At 45.8% G+C, this 22,485-nt stretch overlaps 1 protein-coding gene across 7 annotated transcripts in view; it reads left to right on the top strand.

Annotated features, from left to right (window-relative positions):
- Window positions 1-22,485, top strand: part of LOC148780949 (uncharacterized protein At2g38710-like) — a 68,367-nt gene that overhangs the window by 29,019 nt on the left and 16,863 nt on the right. For 3 of the 7 annotated variants that reach the window (XM_088874601.1, XM_088874598.1, XM_088874596.1), the window contains one exon: window positions 11,713-11,832. The exons of 1 other annotated variant lie outside the window; for it this stretch is intronic. In XM_088874601.1, the coding sequence (XP_088730727.1) occupies window positions 11,713-11,779 (67 nt within the window). In that variant the 3' untranslated portion in view covers window positions 11,780-11,832. Of the gene's footprint in view, window positions 1-11,712; window positions 13,715-22,485 lie in introns of all 7 variants that reach the window. 3 more of the 7 variants (XM_088874599.1, XM_088874595.1, XM_088874600.1) reach the window with 2 other exon arrangements.

Below are 22,485 nucleotides of genomic sequence, written 5' to 3'. Positions count from 1 at the left end.
CCATGTCCATCTAGAACCCAGAACCATGCCACCAGGTCATCCCGACCCGGAGGGAGAGATCGAGGCACTTAACTAACTTGACGACTCCACTGGGGACACGCTACCCCATTGTTGGATCGTTCTTGTTTGACTATACACACAACTGTCTTTGGGGTTACTTAACCCCTTCATCGGAGTCGGGGGCTCTATAATCGCCGCACTCGTGAGTCTTCATCTAGAACAGGTTCCTCAAACCTCGTGCCCGACCCTTCTCTTGAGCATCAACCCTGTGTCGTGTTCTCAGGTCATCACCTGGATAAAGGTGAGGATGGACCAACAAGTCCCTCACTCCCTACCTCCTTGCAATGGTGGACCTTCTCCCAACTCACCTTGCATTGGTGGCACACATGCCACCTCACACAGCACGCTCCCTGCTACCAGCAACTCACTTGCTGGCTCCATTGCTCGGGGCAGCCCAAAGGCCGCCCCTCCCTCTCCCTCTCCCACGATTGACAGTTCATCTGTCGTTGCTTCTACGGGTCACCGAGAGGCTACCCCCCATTCTCTATCACTTCGGGCCCTTGTAACAAGAGGTTCGACACTAGGATGAGGTGGCTCTGAAGCCACCACCTCACACACATCCACCAAAGCTAGTGCACCATCCATTCTAGCTACACCTCGGGGCAACCCTCAATTACCTCAGGACACGGTCAGGGTTCCAATCTTCTTGGACTTGGCCTTGCATCTCGTTTGCTCGTACACTCCACCACTGGGGGCAACTCTTAGGTTACCCCAATACACGGTCATTGTTCAGGTCTTCTTGGACTTGGCCCTGCACATCTTCGGGGCAACCTTCAGGTTACCTCGGGACACCGTCAGGGTTCGGCTCTTCTTCGAACCAGCCCTACACAACCCTTGCATATGCACTGCATCGCTCGGGGCGCCTTGTTGATGTGTCTGCCCGAGCACATGAGGGGAAACCTCCTAGTACCCCCTCCCATTACATGCTTGCTTACTCTGTGAGGGATGGTCACACGGCCATTCCATCACACACACATGCCCACGGCGCCGAGCCTCTTAAGGCCGGATATGCTACGCGAGCCTGGGTTGACCACCAGGTCACCCCAAGTCCTTCTGCTGAGGGCGTACACACGCCAATCCCCCTGCCTGCCTGTACCACATCTTTGCACTGTGCACGCACACATGGATCTAACATTTCACCTGGTTCCAAAGGTAATCACGTCAATGGGTTGGGAGAAAATTTCACCTTTGCTCAAAGGCAATACTACTTGGCCATGAAGAAGTGAAATCATGGTCAAGCCCGTAAATGGGGGCAGGAGACCTAGACATTGAAAGCCCAGCTCAGGGGTAAAGAAGAAAAAGTGATTGAAGAATTCCCTCTCAAAGATGCAAGCCCTTTTCCCCCTCTCATTCCCCTTGATGCGGATGCTGCTGAAAAAGCATGGCATGAGATGAACACTAAAAGGATTGATCGGGGCATGATGAAGACGGTTATTTATGAGGATCCAAGCTTGACTTTAGGCAATGGTGAGCCTTTAGACAAGGCAAAGAGCCAGTCTGGCCCCAGTGACCCCAAGCCAGTTGAGCCATCACCCGATCAAACACCTGAGCCACTCTCAAGTCGGGGCACCGAGAGCAAATCCTTCTTCGAGTAGACTGAACTAAGGGCAGCTCATAAACCCGAATCAGTTTCCCCTAGACTTCTGATGAGCCGGAAGGCACTGCTGCGGGGCAGTCCCAGTGACTCGAGTTAGATAGAACCTGAACCCACCGAGGGTGTTGCCCATGATCCCTTACTGGTGGAAATTTCGAATTATGAAGGGACTAGTCTTCTTCCCATGATGCAAGAAAATTGTCCACCAGCTCCCCCCAAAGTCTGTCTCAACATCCAAGCTTCCTGAGATGAAACTGAAAAGTGAACCGAGACTGTTGAGCTACTTCAAAGGCCTGAAAAGCTCATTGTTGAGATCAATCTCATAAACAAGAATGGGACTTTGCCGTCGTTCACCCTCTCCCGGCCTACATCGGGATTCGCCTTAGATCTTGAAGGAGGGATGAACTCCCGTCCCCTCTGAATGGTTCTAATGATGTGGCCTCCCTCACCCTCTCTCAACCAAATTTTCTTTCCTTTAATGTTCTCATGGTTCATCACTCTCATTCGAGGAAAGCCACTCCCCAGTACTGGATGGAATGAGCTGCACTTCCCCGGTTGGCAGCCCCACTAATATGGCTCCTCCATGCCCTGCAAAGCCAGCCGCATGCTTCCCCCATGTCATGCGTGTTGCATGTGCGCTCTTGACGATGACAGTAAGGCCTCGTCCTATGAAGGTTTCACATTCTCGTTAGGTGATGAAGAGCTCAATTCTGATGGGGCGACATCCCTCATCCCTCGTCCTCATGCACCCAATGACTCCTACCTCTGACGAGAGCTCGTCACTCTCATTCGAGGAAAATCATTCCCTAATAGAGGATGAGATGGTTAGCATTCCTTTCGCTAACCACCCCGATGAAATGGCGCCTCCAGCTCTCGAAGACACCATGATTCTTCATGAGGCTGACCACATATGGGCTCCATGTCTTGAAACTGTCATGGCTCCTTATGAGGACGATCACATGTTCTTCCGATATCTTGAAAAATGCTCCCACAATGATGATGATGTGACTGCATCGTCTTTTGAGAGTTTCACATTCTCATTAGATGATGAGGATATCCAATCCTTGGAAAATGAAGTAGGCCTGAGGGAAGACCCAATGACCCTCCCAATGATGTTGTTGAAGTAGCAGCAGTCGAATCCAATATTGTAAGCTTCGAGGCATGTAACGGGCAAATAGAAGAAGAGTCCTCAAGTATGACAACTGTTGAAACTATAGTGATCGACGAAGTACTAAAATCCTATGGAGACGAAATTGCGCAACTCAAGGCCACATTAAGGCGATTACAAGCTAAGATGATGTCAAAAGATGAAACAATGGAAACTTTGCGCCAAGAGGTATTGGTGTCCCGTACCCCCTCGGGGCACTAATCCCTCTTTACCATCTCTCAATCACCTTGCCTGATCATCAAAATGACACCATCAAAAGAAGGGCCACTCCTACCCTCTTCTCCCTCATTACCGGTCTCTTCCCCACCGACTCAGGTTGGGAAGGAAGAATTAGTAAAAGGCATGGTAGCTGAAGCATTGAAAAAGTACAGTATCCCAGTGATGGAAGAGTTGAATCGCTATTAAAAGCCTTACGAAGCGTATGTTGACCAAACTCCATTTCCACCGGGCTATCAAAGACTCGACTTCCCCAAGTTTGACGCTACTAGCTCATCGTGGCAACACATAGCCCATTTCATTGCAACCTGTGGCAATACAACGAACAATGAGCACCTACTGCTTTAGTAATTTGTGGGAACCCTTAAGGGAGCATCATTCAAATAGTACGCTCGATTACTACCAAGGTCAATCTCATCATGGTCACAAATGGAGGAAGAGTTCCTTAAGCGCTTCTGGGACATAGAAAAGAAAGTGCAACTCTTTGAGATGAAACAAAAGCCACACGAGCCAATGATCGAGTACATCGAAAGGAGGCGCAATTTGGCCATCAATCTAGCCACACCGATCGGTGAGCCACAAGAGATAGAGTACTGCATAGATGGGATGCATCTAAAATTGGCTCACCATGTCACTTCATCATGGCCTAATACATTCATCAAGATGGTCGACAAGGCAGTTCAAATTGAAGGTTTGCTCAAACACCACGGCCTAGATGCACGACCCTAAACTGCATGGTCAAAACTATAAGACCTTAAACTGTAGCGAAGGTCTAGTTACACGACCTTAAGCTGCATGGCAGGAGTTGCATGACCCTAAACTGCATAGCCACAGTCCAAGCTATACGGCCCTAAACTATAGCACACGTCCTAGTGGTACGACGTTAAACTGCACAACATACAGTCTCGGAGGCAAGATCTTAAACATGCCCTCAGGTCACGGTGGCATGACCTTAAACACGCTTCAAAAAAAAAAAGAGAAGAAGACGGACATGATGAAAACTCGCAAGGGTGTCATGGGTAAAAATGTCAAAAAAAAATAAATGACGGACATGGTATGCATCCCCAAAGACCACCATGGGCAAGATATGTCAAAGAGAAAAAGACGGGCATAGTAAAAACCCGCAAGGGCACTTACTTTCAAACGACGGGGGTGTTGATCCTCCCCTACGGGTCATCACGAGTAAAAATGTCAAACGCCCCTGTAGCAAGACATTAAACTGCACGACACACGACTATAAACTGCTTCCTGTTCCTACTTGTTTCCATGGGGTTATCGCATGTCACCCTCCTACACATCCCCTACTACATCCTTTTTCACGAGCCCCCGGTGAAAGGACACCACCCCTCCAACGTGTCCTCCCTAATCAAGGTGTACCTCGGTTGCGACTGTGAGGCTTCGAATCAAAGCGTTCACTTCAAAGCATGCGCCTGCCTTTACAAAGTCATATCACAAAGAGGTGTACCACAGTTCCGACTGTGAGGTTTCGAAGCAGAGCATGCACCCGCCTCTACAAAGCCATATCACAAAGAGGTGTACCACAGTTTCGACTGTGAGGTTTCGAAGCAGAGCATGTACTTCAAAGCATGCGCCCACCTCTACAAAGCCATATCACAAAGAGGCATACCACAGTTCCGACTGTGAGGCTTCGAAGCAGAGCGTGCACTTCAAAGCATGTGCCCACCTCTACAAAGCCATATATTAAAGAGGTGTACCACAATTTCGATTGTGAGGCTTCAAAGCAAAGCATGCAAGGCATGCATCCACCTCTACAAAGCAATATCTCAAAGAGGTGTATCGCAATCTCAGCCATATATCCGTACACCTGATAAGGCGCTTTCGCCACCGATTGTACCCATTCCACGCATCATCATTACCTAAAGACTCTCTGGGCCACCATTTTTACAGTTGAGTCACATCACTCGTAGCACCCTTTAAGCCTTCATCATACACCCTAACTGCCCATGACGCCACTTCTTGTCATGCGTGCCCTTTACCACCGGGCATGTTATACCGTTATCCCTAGTGGGGTTACACCTATCCTTCGACCTGTCATCCCCAGTGGAGTTACATGAAGTCTCATCCTTCACCCTAGGGAGTCACACTTTCCCTCTTAATCCTCAGTGAAGTTCGCTTCCGTTTGCTAGTCCTCATAAGGCCACCATCTTCATCTAAAGCTCTCTGCTTGTGTATAACCTTAACTATTTTATCCTTAGGGAGTCAGATTACTATCCACAGACCTATCCCCCAAGGAGCTTCACCTACATGGTGATCCACACAATGGTCAGTGCTGCATGGCCTTAAGCTACATAGCCTTTGTCTAGGTATATGACCCTAAACTGCATGGTCCAAACTATATGATCTTAAACTGTAGCAGCGGTCTAATTGCACGACCTTAAGCTGCATGGTCGATGCTGCATGACCTTAAACTGCACAGCAATGGTCTATGCTGCATGACCTTAAACTGCACAGCTGTAGTCCAGATGCACGACCCCAAACTGCATGGTCCAAACTATAAGACCTTAAACTGTAGCAGAGGTCTAGTTGCACGACCTTAAACTGCATGGTCCTAGCCGCATAACTCTAAACTGCATAGCCATGGTCCAAGCTACAAGCCCTTAAAAATGTAATGCACGGCCCTATAGCAAGACGATAAACGGCTCGACAAATAGTCCATACGCATGAATCTAAACTGTGAAATGGGTGCACCTCTTCGCCAGATGTATTCCATCAACATCCCCAGTGGAGTTAGGTGTATGCAAAAGAAAAAGAGGGTCGCCTTACCCCACCAATGCTCGATAGGTCTTTTCACACCAACATCCCCAATAGGAGTCACATCCGTACCACGACCCATTACCTCCTTAGGGTCATTCTTATCTTTTCCACCCCCAGTGGGGTGGCATATGTGCTCTTAGCCTGTCATCCTCAACAGAGTTACATCCATACCATTACTCACTATCCCCAGCAAGCGATACTTGCCCTCCTAATCCCTAGTGGAGTTCGCGTTTGTTTGCCACTCCTCGTAGGACCACCATCTTCATCTAAAAGCTCTCTGCTTGTGTATAACCTTAACTCTTTCTCCCGAAGAGTTAGATTGCTATCCACAGACCTACCTCCCATGCAGCTTCGCCTACATGGAGATCCATACACTGGTGTGTGCTGCATGACCATAAACTGCACAGTCATGTTCCGTGCTACTTTGTACAGCCATGGTCCGTGCTGCATGACCTCAAACTGCACGGTCATGTTCCGTGCTGCATGACCCTAAACTTCACAGCCATGGTCCGCGCCGCATGACCCTAAACTGTACAGTTGTGGTCCAAACTATATGACCTTAAACTGTAGTGGAGGTCTAGGTGCACGACCTTAAAGTGCATGGTCCTAGCCACATGACTTTAAACTGCATATCTACGGTCCAAACTATATGACCATAAGCCATAGTCTATGTCTTAGTTGCATGATATTAAAAGGCTTAGCATCACGGTCCAAACTATATGACCTTAAACTGTAGTGGAGGTCTAGTTGCACGACCTTAAAACTACATGGTCCTAGTTGCATGACTTTAAACTGCATAACCATGGTCCTAGCTATATGACCGTAAACCATAGTGCGCGTCCTGGCCGCACGACATTAAACTGCTTTGCCCAGTTCTCGGAGGCATGACCTTAAACACACTCTCACATACACGCACAACCTCTTTACATGCATCTTCATACACGCCTTCCCTAGCCGACCCATTCGTGTGTGCAGACCACCTTCATAAATTCCGTAGTGAACCCATTCGCTTCACTACCATCATCCATCATTCCTCAATGAGTTTCACTCACGCTCACAAAATGACGAACCATTCCACCATCCATACTAGCCATTAGCTAGTGGGTCACCACTTTTTACTCACCATTCATCATCTTCCATCTTTCATAGGCAACCTCCCCAAAGTGAGTCAAAACCATCACCATACTCACTTTATGGCCTTCACAGACTGTCATTCATTACCACTATGGTCTAGCTGTATGACCCTAACCGATAGTGCACGACCTAGCCGCATGACGTTAAAAGGCTTCGCACAGGTCTCAAAAGCAGGACCCTAAACACGTCTTCACAAACAATTGGGCATGGTGTACACCTAAGCAAGGGAATGCTATGAGTAAAAATGACGGATGGGCATGGTCACAAAGCCATAAGTAAAAGAGTTCCGTGAAAACAAAAACCCAGGCACAATGAAAACTCCATAAGGGCACTGTGAGCAAAAGCAGATGAAAAGGGTGGACATGGCTGCAAGGTCATGGGTAGGAGAGCCCACAAATAAGGGAGGTTGGTGAAAACCGTCTTTACAGCGCCACTTCCCCTGTTCAAGTGAAAACCCACAAAGGGCGCTTGGACCAACAAAAAGCAGGTGGACGCAGCACCACAGTCTTAGCTCGCACCCAAGTTGCCAAACGGGCATAATTCTAGCTAGTAGGTCTACACAAAATCCTCAACTGCCAGCATCCAACCACAACACAAAATGGCTCACCCGGGAGTGAGAGCCTCATAAGATCTCCCAAACTTTACCTCCAAAAACAACAAGAGCTCTTGAGGGTGAGGACAAGGACCGAAAGATCCCTCCAAAATGTTAAAGATCCCCACGAAGGCAAGAAACTGACAAAGCCAAGTCATAACCTGCCTGAGACTTCAGGGTTATTCCTTGCCATGAGATCGTCTCGCCAAAAACCTTCCTTAGCCGACAGGCCCGGATCTTCTGGACCGGCCCATAAAAAGCCCCCGGCTAGACCCTGCAGGATGGGGCCCACGAGGCCGCCTTGCCAAAATTCCCCTTAACTGACAGGCTCAAATCTTTGGGACAGTCAAAAGCCCCCGATTGGACCCCGCTGGATGGGACCTACAAAGATACCCTGATCATCAAAAGCAAATCTGGTGTAGCAGCAAACAATGTTGACCAAAGGTTCATAGCACTTGGCCGCCTGATAAGCCCGATTTTGACCAATGAGGTCCCTACAAATCCTCACGATGTCAGAATCGAAAATAGTCCCTCAAAGGTGAGGACTTCTACAGATCCCTCAAAAAGTCTTTTCTCCCTTTAAAGCCTCCACGGATGGACCCGTACATTGCATCAAGATGTCCGAGCATCCTAGTTACAACATTATGTGGATCTCCTCAACGTTCACATAGTCTTGTAGCTAGCTAGGGGAAATTTTCTGAATGATTGTACTTCTTGCTTCTCTTGGAGCACAACATTCGGCAAGGCATGCTGTTGGAAGACATTTTTCATCATCATGGGTCCCCGGTCAATAAAGCCTAACAAACAATGGAAATTTTGACAGTCTCAGAATGGCTCCAAAACTGGTCAAGATCTTCATAAGGACTATCAAAAGTCTCCTGCCAAGTGTCGTCACATCTCGACATATCTAAGGCAGTGTAGACCGAGAAACAGTTTCGGCAGAATCAGCCTCTAGCACCCTGAAACTAACCCCTATAATTAGAACTACATTTCAATATGTCAATTTGTTATGGGGATCACCGTCATTGAATCCAACACGATTGAAAATCCCCAGGGGTCATACAGACACTCCAGGAAAACATTATAGGCGAAAGATCGAAACAGAAGGAGCCGCACGCTATTCTTGTGCGACCACCCTACAACTAAACTCCATTAAAGGGATAGTCCCAAACAGTGACTTGTGAACCCGATCGACGCGAAACTTGATGAAGCGTGTTCATCTCATCAAGACGAGCGTTTCGATATGTGGCAAGCCCCGCGACGACATCCGAGTGCGAAGAAAAGCTAAAGAGAAGTTACTGATCCATGAAGAAAGTTGCAAGAAAATCAATAGCGTCGCACCTCGCTCGAGCGGCCAAATCACGCTGCTCACGAACTCGATCGACATGAAACCAGTTCCATCGTGTGCATAAGGTCTAGAGCTATCTCTAGTCCGAACCCCGTACATGATGAATGGTTGGATTTTGCACATGAAGTCGATGAAGTGACTGCAAATTTCGGCTCCAGAATTCCAAATTTCGGTCAAAACTTCAAAGCTGCAAAATCTTCGTCCGGATATGAAATCAAGCTGTGTTTATTGTCACGCGATCGTGACGGCATGCTCAATGTCATCCAGTGAAGAAATCTTGAAAAAACATCAAGGAACGAGCAGACTGTCGATCCAAAGTTTCAAGAGTCATTCAAATTTCAAGACGTATGATCGTGCCTTAAAAACACGATCCATGGGTCGAAGTTCGTATCAAATCAATCGTCATGCTGAGTTCCACAAGAAAACAATCATCTTTCAATCAAATGAGCATCATACAACCTTGGATCACTTATGAAATATCATGCACGTTCTAAGACAGTACAGGGACTGTTTTGAAATTCCACAAATCATTAAGAAGGGGCAAATCTATCATTTTACATCCAAATTTTTAATTTCTTTTAATTCAGTTAAATCACAATTTTCAGCAATTAGGTTCAATTTTGGTCAAGTCACCCATATTTGGGTACAATTCTATATATACCACGTACTACCATTGTACACACACCTTTCAATTGCTTAATAAGATTTTTCTTATCTTGCCTATTGTTGGAACACGTCTTGAGAGAGAAAGAAAGGAGAGAGAAACTTTTACGTCGGTACCCCTAAGCTTAACTTAAACCTCTTTATCTCTCCTCTCTCTTTTCTCTCTTCTCTCCCTTCTCTTCCTCTCTCTTTTCTCTCTTCTCTCCCTTCTCTTCCTCTCTCTTTATCTGTCCCCTTTCACAGATGACAAAGCTCCGTCTTCGTCTTTGTTTCACTTTTTCTCATTCTATTTTCCTCTTTTCCTCTTGTGGTCTTGCTTGACCACAAACTCTCTCTTCTCTCCTCCCAATGGTCTCTCACGACTATCGACCTTCCTTTTTCCTTTTCATTTTATCCCTGCATGACCACTTCCTCTACGTGGACCCTCGGGTCCACCTCCGCTCTTTTTTCCTAATGATCCCTATTCTTTTTCATTTCTTTTACTGTACCCCTCGCGGCACCCTCATTTCTTTCACTGTACCCCTCGCAGTACCCTCGTGATGACTCCCTCTCTCTCACGCCCCATGGTCCCGTGAGACCACCACTCCCCAAATCCTTCTTCCTCAGACGCCACGCGAATATAATCCCATCCTTCGCCACTCTCCCATGCTCTTCTTCCCCTGTTTCTTCTCACGTTCTCTCTCTCTAAAAACCAACTAGCTCCCATGTTGCTGTCAGCCCCTCTCTCCACCTCTGCTAATGTTTTTGCTCCCTCTCTACTCCTCACGGCATACCACAGCTACAACCAGCCAGCCTCTGCTCTTCCTCTAATTTCATACAACCAGCAACCACCATTGCAGCCCCATCACCATCCTTTTTTCAGCCCCTGTGTTCCTCCTCCTCAACTCATTTCGCTGCCCAATTCACCGTCAGCCCTCTCTCCGCTGTCCACTCGTGCACTCCCTTCACCTTGCTGTTCCATCAGTAGGCAGTACAGTCACCACCTCTGCCAGCCCTCTCGCATCCGTCCTCTCCCTGCCATCTCCGTCATCCCATCTCGCCACGCTCCCTTCTTCTCCATCTTTCGCAACCAGCTACGGTCTCTCTCCAGAGAACACCACCATAAAATCCTTCACCACCCCTCTCTGCTGTCCACACTTAGCCATCGCAGCCTGTTTCCTCCGCTCTGCTGCCCTCTTTCTTCTTTATCTCCTCCACCCAGTTGCAGCCTCGTTTAGTCATCCCTTGCCGCTGTCTCCACCCAACCACCACACTGCTGCATTACCTCCGCCATTTCCGCCCCCCTTTCTCTCTGCTGCAATCATTTCCGTGGATTCCGCTCTCTCTCGCTCTCCAGCTTCACCCGTTTGCCTTTCCATTCCGTCCCCATGTTCTTCCCTGCAATCTTCCTCTTCTTCTCCCTCTCACAAAAAAACCAGTAGTGAGTTAGTTCCTCACGACTCTTTCTCCCTCTAAACGTCCAAACGAAATATCCCACCCCATTTCTTCATTTCGCCTTGTTTCGTTTCGTTCCTCTGCTTTTCGTTTCATTTTGATTCGCATAACCTCCTTCACTCAAAGCAGCTCCTCGTGCCCATTTTCTCTCCCTTTACCAAATAACCCAATCACCAACACTCTCTCTCTTAACCAACACAACCTCTTTTAACTTAAGTTCATTTACCTCATTTTATTTACTCCACTTATTTTATTTTAATTTATCTTTATCTTCCATACTTTATCTACACTATTTATTTTATTTTATTTTACGCACCTCTTTTATTTTATTTACCTCATTTATTTTATTTTATTTTATTCCACTTTATTTTGTTTACCCCTTTTTATATTATTCCCTTCACCTCATCCTATTTCATTTTAATTATTTATTTTACTTTATTTCATTTTCCTCTTTTACTTTATTTACCCCATCTTATTTCATTTCATTTTCTTTTATCCCTTTTATTTTATTTTCCTTTACTTCATTTTATTTTCATTCATTTTATTCTTATTTCATCCTAACTCCGTCTTCTAATATTATTTTATTTCAATTCATCTCTTTCATTTTCATTTCATCTCATTCCACTTTACGTTTCATTTCACTCTATTTTATTTTATTTTGTCTTCGACAAGTCAGGGTCCCTAGACCCATTTGTTGGGACGTCTTATGTGTGTATGTGTGTTTGCAGGAAAGGAGAAACAGGTCAAGGGAGGCGATTCCAAACCGGCCATAGGCCAAGGGGCTTTCCAACGTGATCTAAGAGGGCACCTACGTGAGCCAACTCGAGCGTGTCACAGATCCACGTGAGGTAAGTCCCGCCTCGCAACCCTAATTCTCCACTCACGGGTTGGTACTCCTGCCCACGTCTTCTTTATGTGGTTCCTGAGAGAGCGATCTCAGGTCCCCGGTCCATTTCGAACCCGGAACCACACCACTAAGTCAACCCGACCTGGAGGGCGAGATCGAGGCATCTAACCAAGCCCTCAGTTCAGAAGGCATCACATTGATCGGCAAGTTAACTAGTTCGGTTTTGAGTGGAAGTACTCGATCATGTACCACCCTCGTGTCAATGGTTTAGCTGAAGCGTTCAATAAAACCCTGTGTCGGGTACTCCGAAAGTCAGTCTTGAACTTAAAAAAGAACTAGCACGAGAAGCTGCCTGAAGCTCATTGGGTCTATCACACCACCACTCGGAAAGCTACAAACTTTACTCCTTATTCCCTAGTATATGGAGGTGAAGCAGTTTTACCCCTCGAGGTTCAACTACCCTCACTCCATGTCGCCATGGGATTAATTGAAGATGAGAGGATCAAACTCCATTACCAGGAGTTAGATGCCCTTGATGAAAAGAGGCTAGGAGCCCAACAAAACCTTGAGCTCAATCGGGGGAGAGTGAAGAGAATCTTTGACATGTCTGTCAAGGTTCGCTCACTCGCTCATGAGGATCTGGTTCTAGCCATCAAAAGGCTAATTGTTATGCATGGGCGGCGCAAAGGAACGTTCGAAACCAATTGGGAAGGTCCCTTCATAGTAAAAAAGGTTACACCAAATGGGGCCTATATACTGGCAAACTCTAATGGGGAAGAGGCAATGCCTCCTATCAATGGGCGATACCTAAAGAGGTGTTATCCCTGATGTGCTCTTAAAATGCAGTGCATGAAGTAAAAAAGAAAGAAATTGAAAAGAGAAATAGCAACCCAACTCAAAAGAAGTTCATTTCTTTTATTGCATTAGAAAAAGTTACAACCAATAGTAAAAAAACCCATTATCAGTGAGGTTACAGATATAGTATCAACAGTACCTCTTGCTTCAGAGGAAAAGGGGATGTTTGTGTTGAAGTGTTGCTCTTGCTTTAGAGGAAGACCAACGATTTCCGAGTCAACTTCAATTCATCTAATGAAGTTGTAGATACCCCATTTTAAATCTGACAAATTCTGTGATTTCTTGAACCCTTAAGACCACACTTAACCTAGTAAACCCAAATCCATAGTTCACATAGCCTACCTCGTGATCCGGAACCAGTTGACCTACTCAGAACCCTGCAGAAACCCTGTTTTGACCCAGATTTCTGTAAATTCCTTGTTTTACAAACAAAAATCATTAAAAATAGTAAAAAAAATCTGTTTTGACCCAAATTTTTTCTGAGAGCTTCATAAGAGGCTGAAGAACATATCAGAAGTTAAAAATCTCAATTTCGACAAAAATTGGTGTGTGCGACATGGGGTGTGCCGCCCAGGCGATGCGACCATGCCGCCTAGGTGACACCCCTCGTGCCGCCCAAGCTACACAACCCGTGGTGCCCAAATCCGAGACCTCTAAAACACATTTTTTACTAAGTTTGCTGGTTGGTTACGGGAAGATATTCTCTCCAACAAATTTTTCCCCCCTTTTAACATCTTTTCGGGACTATTTAGAGGGGGACAAAGAGAGAAACAGAGGGACTTCAGAGGGAAAAAAAAAAGTCGAGAGATAGAGATTGAAACTAGAGAGACAACGAAATAAACTTTAGAGAAAACCCTAGCTTCCTAAGACTCTAACCCCAAATAAAAAGAAAACCTAGACCTAGGGAACAACCACAATCTACCAGAGACTTGCTGATCGACATCTGGACCAGAAGGGCAAGAGGAACCGGTTCTGATACGGGCGAGCCTCAGAAGGCTCGGGAGTCTCGGGCCATCCGGCCTGGCCAGGTACTCATTCTCCTTTCATTCATACTTTATTTTATTTTATTTATTTATTTTTATCTTAGTTTTATTTTTTTTTATTGAAAAATCTTAATTTGAAATGCTTTGGATCATGCTGGCTCCGCCACATATCTGAGAGCAGATCTGCTCTTTCTGGGCAGATCTGATCTCTGATCTGAATTCGACTGTTTCCACGCTCTTTACCATTTTATTTCATTCATTTTTCATCAGTTTAAAGTGTCATATCAGAGTGATCTAATTTCGCAGATCGCTTCGATTTTGCACGGTAAACAGTTTGGCACCCACCGTGGGGCAAATCGAGCGTGATCCAAGCATCAAAATTTCGAAAATCTCATAATATTTTGAAAATTTTTATGAATGTTCTAGGTATCATTTTGTGACTGTTACCAAAGTTTCAGGTCAAAATAAAATATTTAAAAATACAAAACAATATTTTTCTGTTAGATCTTCAGTCCCCTCCTCTCGCTTTATTTTAATTTATTTTCATCAAAAAAAAATTTATTTGTTGTTTCTCCAAGTTTAAAGTATGATTATTTTATCAATATATACAAGAAAAAAATATAATAAAAACAAATAATAATTTTTTGGGAGACACTAGGCTTGCCGCCCAAGCAACACAAGACATGCTGCCTAAGCAACACAGGTCGTACCACCCAGGTCCAGGGCGACACACCCTCTGGTATCCCCCATCGCCCAAGTCAGATGTTTTTGAAAATTTTCAAGCTGGGTCCTGGGTCTCTTTTGTGACTGTTCACAAAATTTCAGACCAAAATAATTTTTTTAAAAATACCAAAAAATTATTTTGCTTGATACATGTCTGTTTTATCTGTTGTTCGTCTATTTCACTTTGTTTTAATTTTATTTCATCAAAAAGTCTGATTTTTTTGGCTTCTGCAAGTTTCAGTAGCCTTATTTCATCAAGATTAAAATAAAAAAATAAAATGTTATTTTTTTTAGGCGACAACCCGTTCCGCCCTATCACAGAGGTCCCAGAAAAATTCTGAGTTCCCACAGGCCTGTTCATAAAAAAAAAAAAATTTCTTTAGATAAGTCTGCCCTGCTCCTGACTTTTTCTTTTTTATTTTAGTTTGTTAATTTTGAGTGAAACGATGTTTTTCTTGTTTTCACCACGCTTAGTTTAATTGTGTTTCATCAAACTTAAAAAAAAAAAAAACAAAAACAACTGATTGAGGGTTGCTTGCACCCTCCCTGAAGTGTGTCCCGTTCGAGTCATCCTTGACTCGGGTCACGCTCGACTTAGCACGAACTATACCATACATTCTTAAGGTTCCTCACCCCTCCATCTATATCGTGCCTCAAGCGAGTTTCGCCTCGAAGCGCGCATCGCTAAGCGCGACCAGTGACGAGCGCCCACTTGTTTCCTTTCTTATTGTGTGCTTGTATGCCTGACTTTATTTTTATTTGTGTGCTTCTTTACACACTCTAGCACACACCGATCGGGAATCCCGAAAAACCAGAAAACAAATTTTTCAAAAACCCCCAATATCCGCTTTAACGGCATGAGGGAAACCCAGCTTTGAGAGTCGAGGCGGTTGGGACTCGCATAACTCTAACAGTCAGCACCCCTCCGTAATCCATTGCCTCAAAGGAACTCCGCGTATAGTAGGGGCCCTAGCAAAATCCTCTAACAGGAGGAGGCCAGGACCTATGCGGGGACCTATATCAGCCTAGCCACATTTCGGTAGTTCGGAACCACTCTCAAGCCAAGTCTACCTATAGTACTACTAGGTTAAACTTTTTCATGTACCTGCTTACTTATTGATCTTGGGTCTCAGCCCGAATCTGCTTTTGGGCCGAGTTAAATCCTCTGAGTCTAGGTTCAGACTTGTACCCAGCCTAGCTCAAGTCTGAACCAGGTTTCGCCTTGGTCCAAACTTAGGCCCCTCTTGGTTCCAGCCGAAGGCTCGTTCCTAGTTCATCTTTGATCGAGTCCAGGTCCACACCTGACCTGATCAATAAAACTCTCTGAGTCCAAGTTCAAGCTACCCAACCTAGCCCAGGTACAAACCAGGTTAACACTTAGGTCTGAGCTAAAGGCTCATTCCTAGTTCATCCTTGATCCAGTTCGGGTCCATACTCGATCTAATTATCACAACCCTCTAGGTCCAAGCCTAGGCTTGCACCCAACTCAATCTAGGTCCGAACCAGGTTCACACCCAGGTCCGAACCTAGACCCACTCTTGGTCCAAGTCGAGACTCACCCATCTAGTCTAGATCTTAGTCTAGGTTCTAGCATAGGTCTAAGCTTAGAGTTGCCTCTAGAGTTAGACTAGGCTTACCTTTGTTCAAGGTCTGGACCAAAACCCATTGAGTTTAGCAAGTCTAGGTTCTACTCTAGTCTCAGCCTAGGTCTCAGCTAAAGTTTTTCCCCTAGAGTAGGGTTAGGTCTGCCCTAAGCCGTTGTGTCTAGCCCTTACCTAAGTCTATATTCTAGAACCCAGCCAAAGAGAGACACCACGTCGGTTACTCATGGCAACCATGATGATTGCTCCACAACTAACTCTAAACCAAACCGTCCCAAACCTAGGGACCAATATACTGTAATCCCTTAGAACTATCAACAGACCTTAGGCCAATCCATTATCCAACGCCCAGGTCTTCAGTTGGAGGCAGAGTCCCAAGGGTCCACTCCTAGTCTCGAAATCGGTGTTATCCGAAAAGCTAATTCAGCCCAAAAAACTCTGAATAGTCAAGGTGTCCATTCAAGCGTCGTCCTACAGGGGATTTTAGGTAGCCAAAGTAGAAGTTGAGTGAGGGAAGAAATTCATGCGACATCTAATGGCAATTCCCACAACTTGAACCAAGATAACCCCGAGATGCAACAATCTTAGAACCAAGACCCACCTCGGTCTAGGAGATCCAATCCAACCTTGAGCCACCATAGCACCGCTCACGATGTTCTTAACATTGTACGGAGCAAAGGCGTCAATTTAGATCAACCCTTAGGCAAGATGGGTATCCAAGTTGCCCTTAAAAGTCTGGTTGACTTAGGCTACACTGTTCATGCCCCATCTCACGGGTCAAACCCAAACCAAGTTAGCGGTATAGGTCAACCCCTGGCACAACCGAGTCAGCCGATTCTTCAATCAATCCCCTTAGTTCATCCGGTCCAACAAACCGTACCATTTCCGCAACTGGTGGCGACACCTATGGGCTAGTATGCTCCTCAGGCACAAATGTATTAAACCATTCTAGTGACCGCAGCCTATCAACCTCAGACCCATATAGGCCCACATCTACCCCAAATCTCAACTTACCAATCTACACTTGGGAACCCACCGACCGGTGGGTCTAATCTAATGACGAATACCTAACAAGAAGGCACCTTAAAAGCGATACAAGATATGCTTGTAAGGATGGGTATGCATGAAATCCTACCCCCAAAGGCCTATGTTCATGAGACCCTTGGAGGCATGGAAGACCTTCCCCCTGGGTTTGTCATCCCAGAGTTCAAAAACAAATTCAATGGGAAGAGTGACCCAGATATTCACGTCAACATGTACCTCCTCTCCCTCCGAGCCTTGCGAGATAGGCCTAACCAGTTGAAGGCCTTGTTTTCACAAATTTTGACCGGTGAGGGTTTAAACTGGCATCAGAGAATAATGATTGCTCAATCACACATAACTCCAGACGAAATGTTCAACCAATTCATCTCTCATTACCGTGGGTCGACACTAAGATCTCTTTCCCTGGGCGAACTCAGTGCAACCAAACAAAACCCAGGGGAATCCTTTGAGGATTTTATCAGTCGATTCCACGAGGCGGCGATGTGGGTCACTGAATGTCCACTTACGGACCCACCTAAAATCTCCATGACCTTAGAAAATGCAGCTCCTAAATACATGACCTGCTTTAGCCAGAGACTTATCCCCCACTCTTTCGACTCCATGATTGAGCGGGTGGCGCGACATTAAAGGGCGAGAGGGACACCTCAGTACTAGGCCCGATAATAAACCCATCATGACTCCCCAAAATAAAAATAAGAGCAACGGTAAATGGATAGCTTCTAGTCAGGTTAACGAAATTGTCATTAACGGAGCCTCAGGGTTGAACCATCCACCACAATAATAGGAATCAAAATCGAAGCAGTCAGCCTAGAGCTAACGCTCAAAATAACAATCGAAGGCGAGAAGACAACTTCACTCATCTCAAAGACCCTTTAGAAAAGTGCTGGATTTACTCTTGAAGAAAACATGGTTCAACTCCCGCAACCATTTGAACCACCATTTGAGGTTAAGGATAAGAACATATGGATTAATAGGGGCGACATCACTATCGAACCTAGAAATCAACCTGTTGAAGAACCTAATCAAAATATGGGTATCTTCACAAACCCTCTCCCCAAAATACCGCCACAACAACCCAAAAAATAGGAGCACGAGTAACTCAAAGGAGGATGTTATCATTCACATGATTGAAAACGGAGACGAAGAAGATGATCCCAGCCAATTCATATTTGCTTGTGATCATCATCTCCAAGAAGTTGAAGAAGATATTTTGAGTCTTCTTAAAGGAAACTCTTTGTCCCCGAACTCTGATTATCCTCCTAAGTGGGACCAGTATGACGAACATGATGCCCTCGAGATTGACATGGTCAAAGCTGATGAAAAGGGATCATCTTCCAAACAAGAGGCCAACACCTCGAGGTCTCCCATTACTCTCGCTAGGGCTGATCCTATCGAGCTCCAGTTTGACGAAGTTGATTCCTTAACCCAAAGAGGACGAGTGTTCAAACCCATTCAATTGATGGCGGACACTCTTGATGAAAGAATGAGAGCCACTTCAACAGCCAAACTACCAGCAAGGGCTGCAGATCATGAACTTAATAAAAGAACTAAAGGATCCACAACTACCTATGATCTACCGACTCATCTCAGGAAGATCCAGGCTCAAATCTCAATCTTGGAGCTGCTTGCGAATTCGCCGGCACATACAGCGCAAATTGGGACGGTTGTTGCTAGACTCACATCCCGAGCAACACAGAACCGGATGAGTTGTGCGGGATTATCAACCAACTAATGACACCAACGCTAATCATATTCACGGACGATGACATCCTGGCTAAGGTCAATCACTTTCACGTCCAGCCTCTTCATATCACTATTTTCATGAAAGGATATGAGATAAGGAGAGTGTTGGTTGATAATGGGGCATCCTTAAATATATGCCCTATGAAAACGGTGAAGCAGATAGGCAAACGCCTAGATGACTTCGAACCATGTCAGTACCATCGACGTATATGATGGGGCCAAGAGGTAAGCTGAGGGCATATTGCCTCTCACACTCAAGATTGGCCCCACCATTCAGTAGGTAAAGTTTTATGTCTTGGACATAAAACCTTCTTTCAACATGCTGTTAGGAAGACCCTGGCTCCATGAAAACCTCGTGGTCGCCTCCATGTTACATCAATGCCTAAAATTTCCAATCAAAATGGTGTTGCAAAGGTTTATGTCGACCCCCCTTCTTTTCTTAATCCTAGCACACATTGCGGAAAGCTAGCTGTAGTGGTCGAGCTCTGGGAAATCCCGCTCACTTCCTTCGAGCAAGCTGATTGTGCCACTTTACGCGTAGAGGCCGACGACCCCGTTCCTCAAATTTTGCAAACTTCTGCATTGATGGAAGAGATTATCCAATGCCAACATCGCTACGGCTTCGGGTCCCTCGAAGCCTGGCACATACTCTTCTCCCAAGGCTTCCAACCCGGTTATGGTTTGGGAAGTCAAGAGCAAGGCGTAAAGGAAGCGATTTTTGTATCACCTAAAGCCAAAACTAGAAAAGGGGGTCGAAGAAGGCTCAGGTGTACTCTCACCCTATTTCAAAGCCAGATAATGCCTTCAAGCCCTCCGTGCTTCATATAAGAAGGCATTCAAAGCACCGATCCTCTCAATGCTCGTCCTGCAAAACAGTCGAAAGTGATCCTCGAATCCTCAATAGGGGATAGTCCCTCTTCCACATCTCATAGCACACAAGGACTAGGAATTAAAGACCTATTTGCTGACGTGGATCTGGAGGAGGTGTGCACAATTGACACTAGCGCTCATCCACCAACACCAACCCAGGGGCGGAATTGGTCGATCATTCCTTTATCTCAAGAATCGCTGAAAGCCTACCAGCGACACCTTCAAGTCCCGGTGTCAAAAATCGGATAGGCGAGTGGTAGCACTCAAGTCCTTCTCTTTAGACGTTAATAAGTCCAGGCAGGGGCGGGTCAGGCCCGAGGCCCAAATGCAAATCATTACTGCCTGTGTCTCATGAACCTGCTGCCATCGCTATGCCTTATCACCGTGCGCTTCACAAAGAGGCTAACGAAGCGCGCTTCACAGAGACAATCGTCGCGCGCTTCACCAAGACTATCGTTGTGTGCTTCACAAAAGACTATCGTTGTGTGCTTCACAAAAGAAAATTGTCGTGTGCTTCACCAAAATTTATCGTCATGCGTCACTCTCCTTAAGCTAGTGACCAGCCTCAGCACCTCGTGCCTTACTCAAGCTAACGTTGAGCGATCCTCTAAAAGGCTTAACACCACAAGCTTCTCTAAAAGGCTTAACGCCGTGCGACTGCCTCACCCTAGCACCGCGTGCAGACAAAACTCAAGCACTGTCAGTTGTGGTCTTTCCAGTATTCCTAGTGGAGTTACTCCCATATCGGGACCTAACATCTCTAATAAGCAGGCCACCATTATGCATCCCCAAGGAGTCCAATCGCCGCACTGCAGTTATCAGGTCCCCAAATAGTCAAGTCTCTGGTGACTACTCTGTTCCCCATGGAGTCACATCCTTTTGTCACCTAAATGGTCTAAGTGCACGACCCTAAACTACATGGTCCAAACTATATGACCTTAAACTATAGTGGAGGTCTAGGTGCACGACCATAGACTGCATAGTCTTAATTGTATGACTTTAAACTGCATAGCCACGGTCCAAACTATATGACCTTAAATTGTAGCAGAGGTCTAGTTGCATGATCGTAAACTACATGGTCCTTGCTGTACGACTTTAAACTACATAGCCATGGTCCAAACTATATGACCTAAACTATAGCGGAGGTCTAGTTGCACGACCTTAAGCTGCATAATCCTAGCCCCATGACTTTAAACTGCACAGCCATGGTCCGAGCTGCAAGACCTTAAAGCTGTAACACATGTCCTTGTAGCAAGACGTTAAACTGCAAGACATTTAGTCCCTTCGCATGACTATAAATTGCTTCCTGTGCTTACATGACTCTATGGGGTTATCGCATGACACCCTCCTACACATCCCCTACTACATCCTTCTTCACAAGCCCCCGGTGAAAAGACACCACCCCTTCGAGGTGTCCTCTCAAATCAAGGTGTACCTCGGTTGTGACTGCGAAGCTTCAAAGCAAAGCATGTATTTCAAATCATGCGCCCGCCTCTACAAAGCTATATCGCAAAGAGGCATACCATAGTTTTGACTGTGAGGCTTCGAAGCAAAAGCATGTAATCATCAAGGCATGCACTCATTTCTCCAAGAGACGTATCATACTTTTGACTGTGAGGCTTTGAAGTAAAACATTTAATCATCAAGGCATGTGCTCGTCTCTCAGAGACGTACCATAGTTTCGACTGTGAGGCTTCGAAGCAAAAGCGTGCAACTGCCTTGTCTATAAAGAGGCGTAACACAGTTCTAACTGTGAGATTCCAAAAGCATGCGCCCGCCTCTACAAAGCTATATCTCAAAGAGGCGTACCACAATTTCGACTGTGAGGCTTCGAAGCAAAGCATGTAATCATCAAGTTATGCGCTCATCTCTCCAAGAGACGTACCATAGTTCTGACTGTGAGGCTTCAAAGCAAAAAGCATGCGGCCTCATCATTGACCAAGGGGCATACCACAGTTCTAATTGTGAGATTCCAAAGCATGTGTTTGCCTCTACAATGCTATATCTCAAAGAGAAGTACTACAATCCTGATAGGGTAGTTTCGTACCATTTCTCCTGATAAGGCCTTTAGCTGCTTGGCTCCCATCTTCCCCCCAACTGAAACGAACCATCCGTGGCCCCTTTAAACCTACATCATGAATCTGAACTTGCCCATGACCTCACCTTTTGTCATGCGTACAACCCTGACCAATGTCTCCCATTCCTTATCATCCATGCCCTTTTTCCAACCGTTGTTACTGCCCAGTGTGTTCAATCACCATCCCCAATGGAGCTACATGTAGGCCAGCGTCTCTCATCCTCAGTAGGAGTCACAGCCGTATTGCAGCCCATTATCCCCAATGGAGTTAGGGTCATCCTTATCCCTTCTATCCCCAGTAGGGTTGCACTTGTGCTCCAGCCAGTCATTCTCAACGGAGTTACATGTGTACCATTGCTCATTATCCCCGTAGAGTCATATTTACCCCATTAATCCGCAGTGGATCTGCTTCTCACCGAGCCGCCATCTCTATCCCTTATTGAGTTTTACTTACATGGCAACCCACCTAAATGGTCTAGGTGCACGACCTTAAACTGCATGCTCCAAACTATATGACCTTAAACTGTAGCAGAGGTCTAGTTACATAACCTTAAACTGCATGGTCCTAGCTATATGACTTTAAATTGCACAATCAAGGTCCAGCTGTATGACCTAAAACTATAGTGTACGTCTTGACCTCGTGACGTTAAACTGCTTTACCTAGGTCCAAGAGGCATGACCTTAAAGACGCCCCCACACGTGCACACGCCCTTCACGTGCATCTCCACGCATGCATTCCCTAACCGACCCAATCGTGT

Source organism: Amborella trichopoda, chromosome 8 (genome assembly GCF_054954075.1).
Source record: "Amborella trichopoda isolate Santa Cruz 75 chromosome 8, AtrichopodaSantaCruz75HAP2 v2.0, whole genome shotgun sequence".
Classification (NCBI taxonomy): Eukaryota; Viridiplantae; Streptophyta; class Magnoliopsida; order Amborellales; family Amborellaceae; genus Amborella; species Amborella trichopoda.
This window is presented reverse-complemented; position numbering and strand designations above follow the sequence as displayed.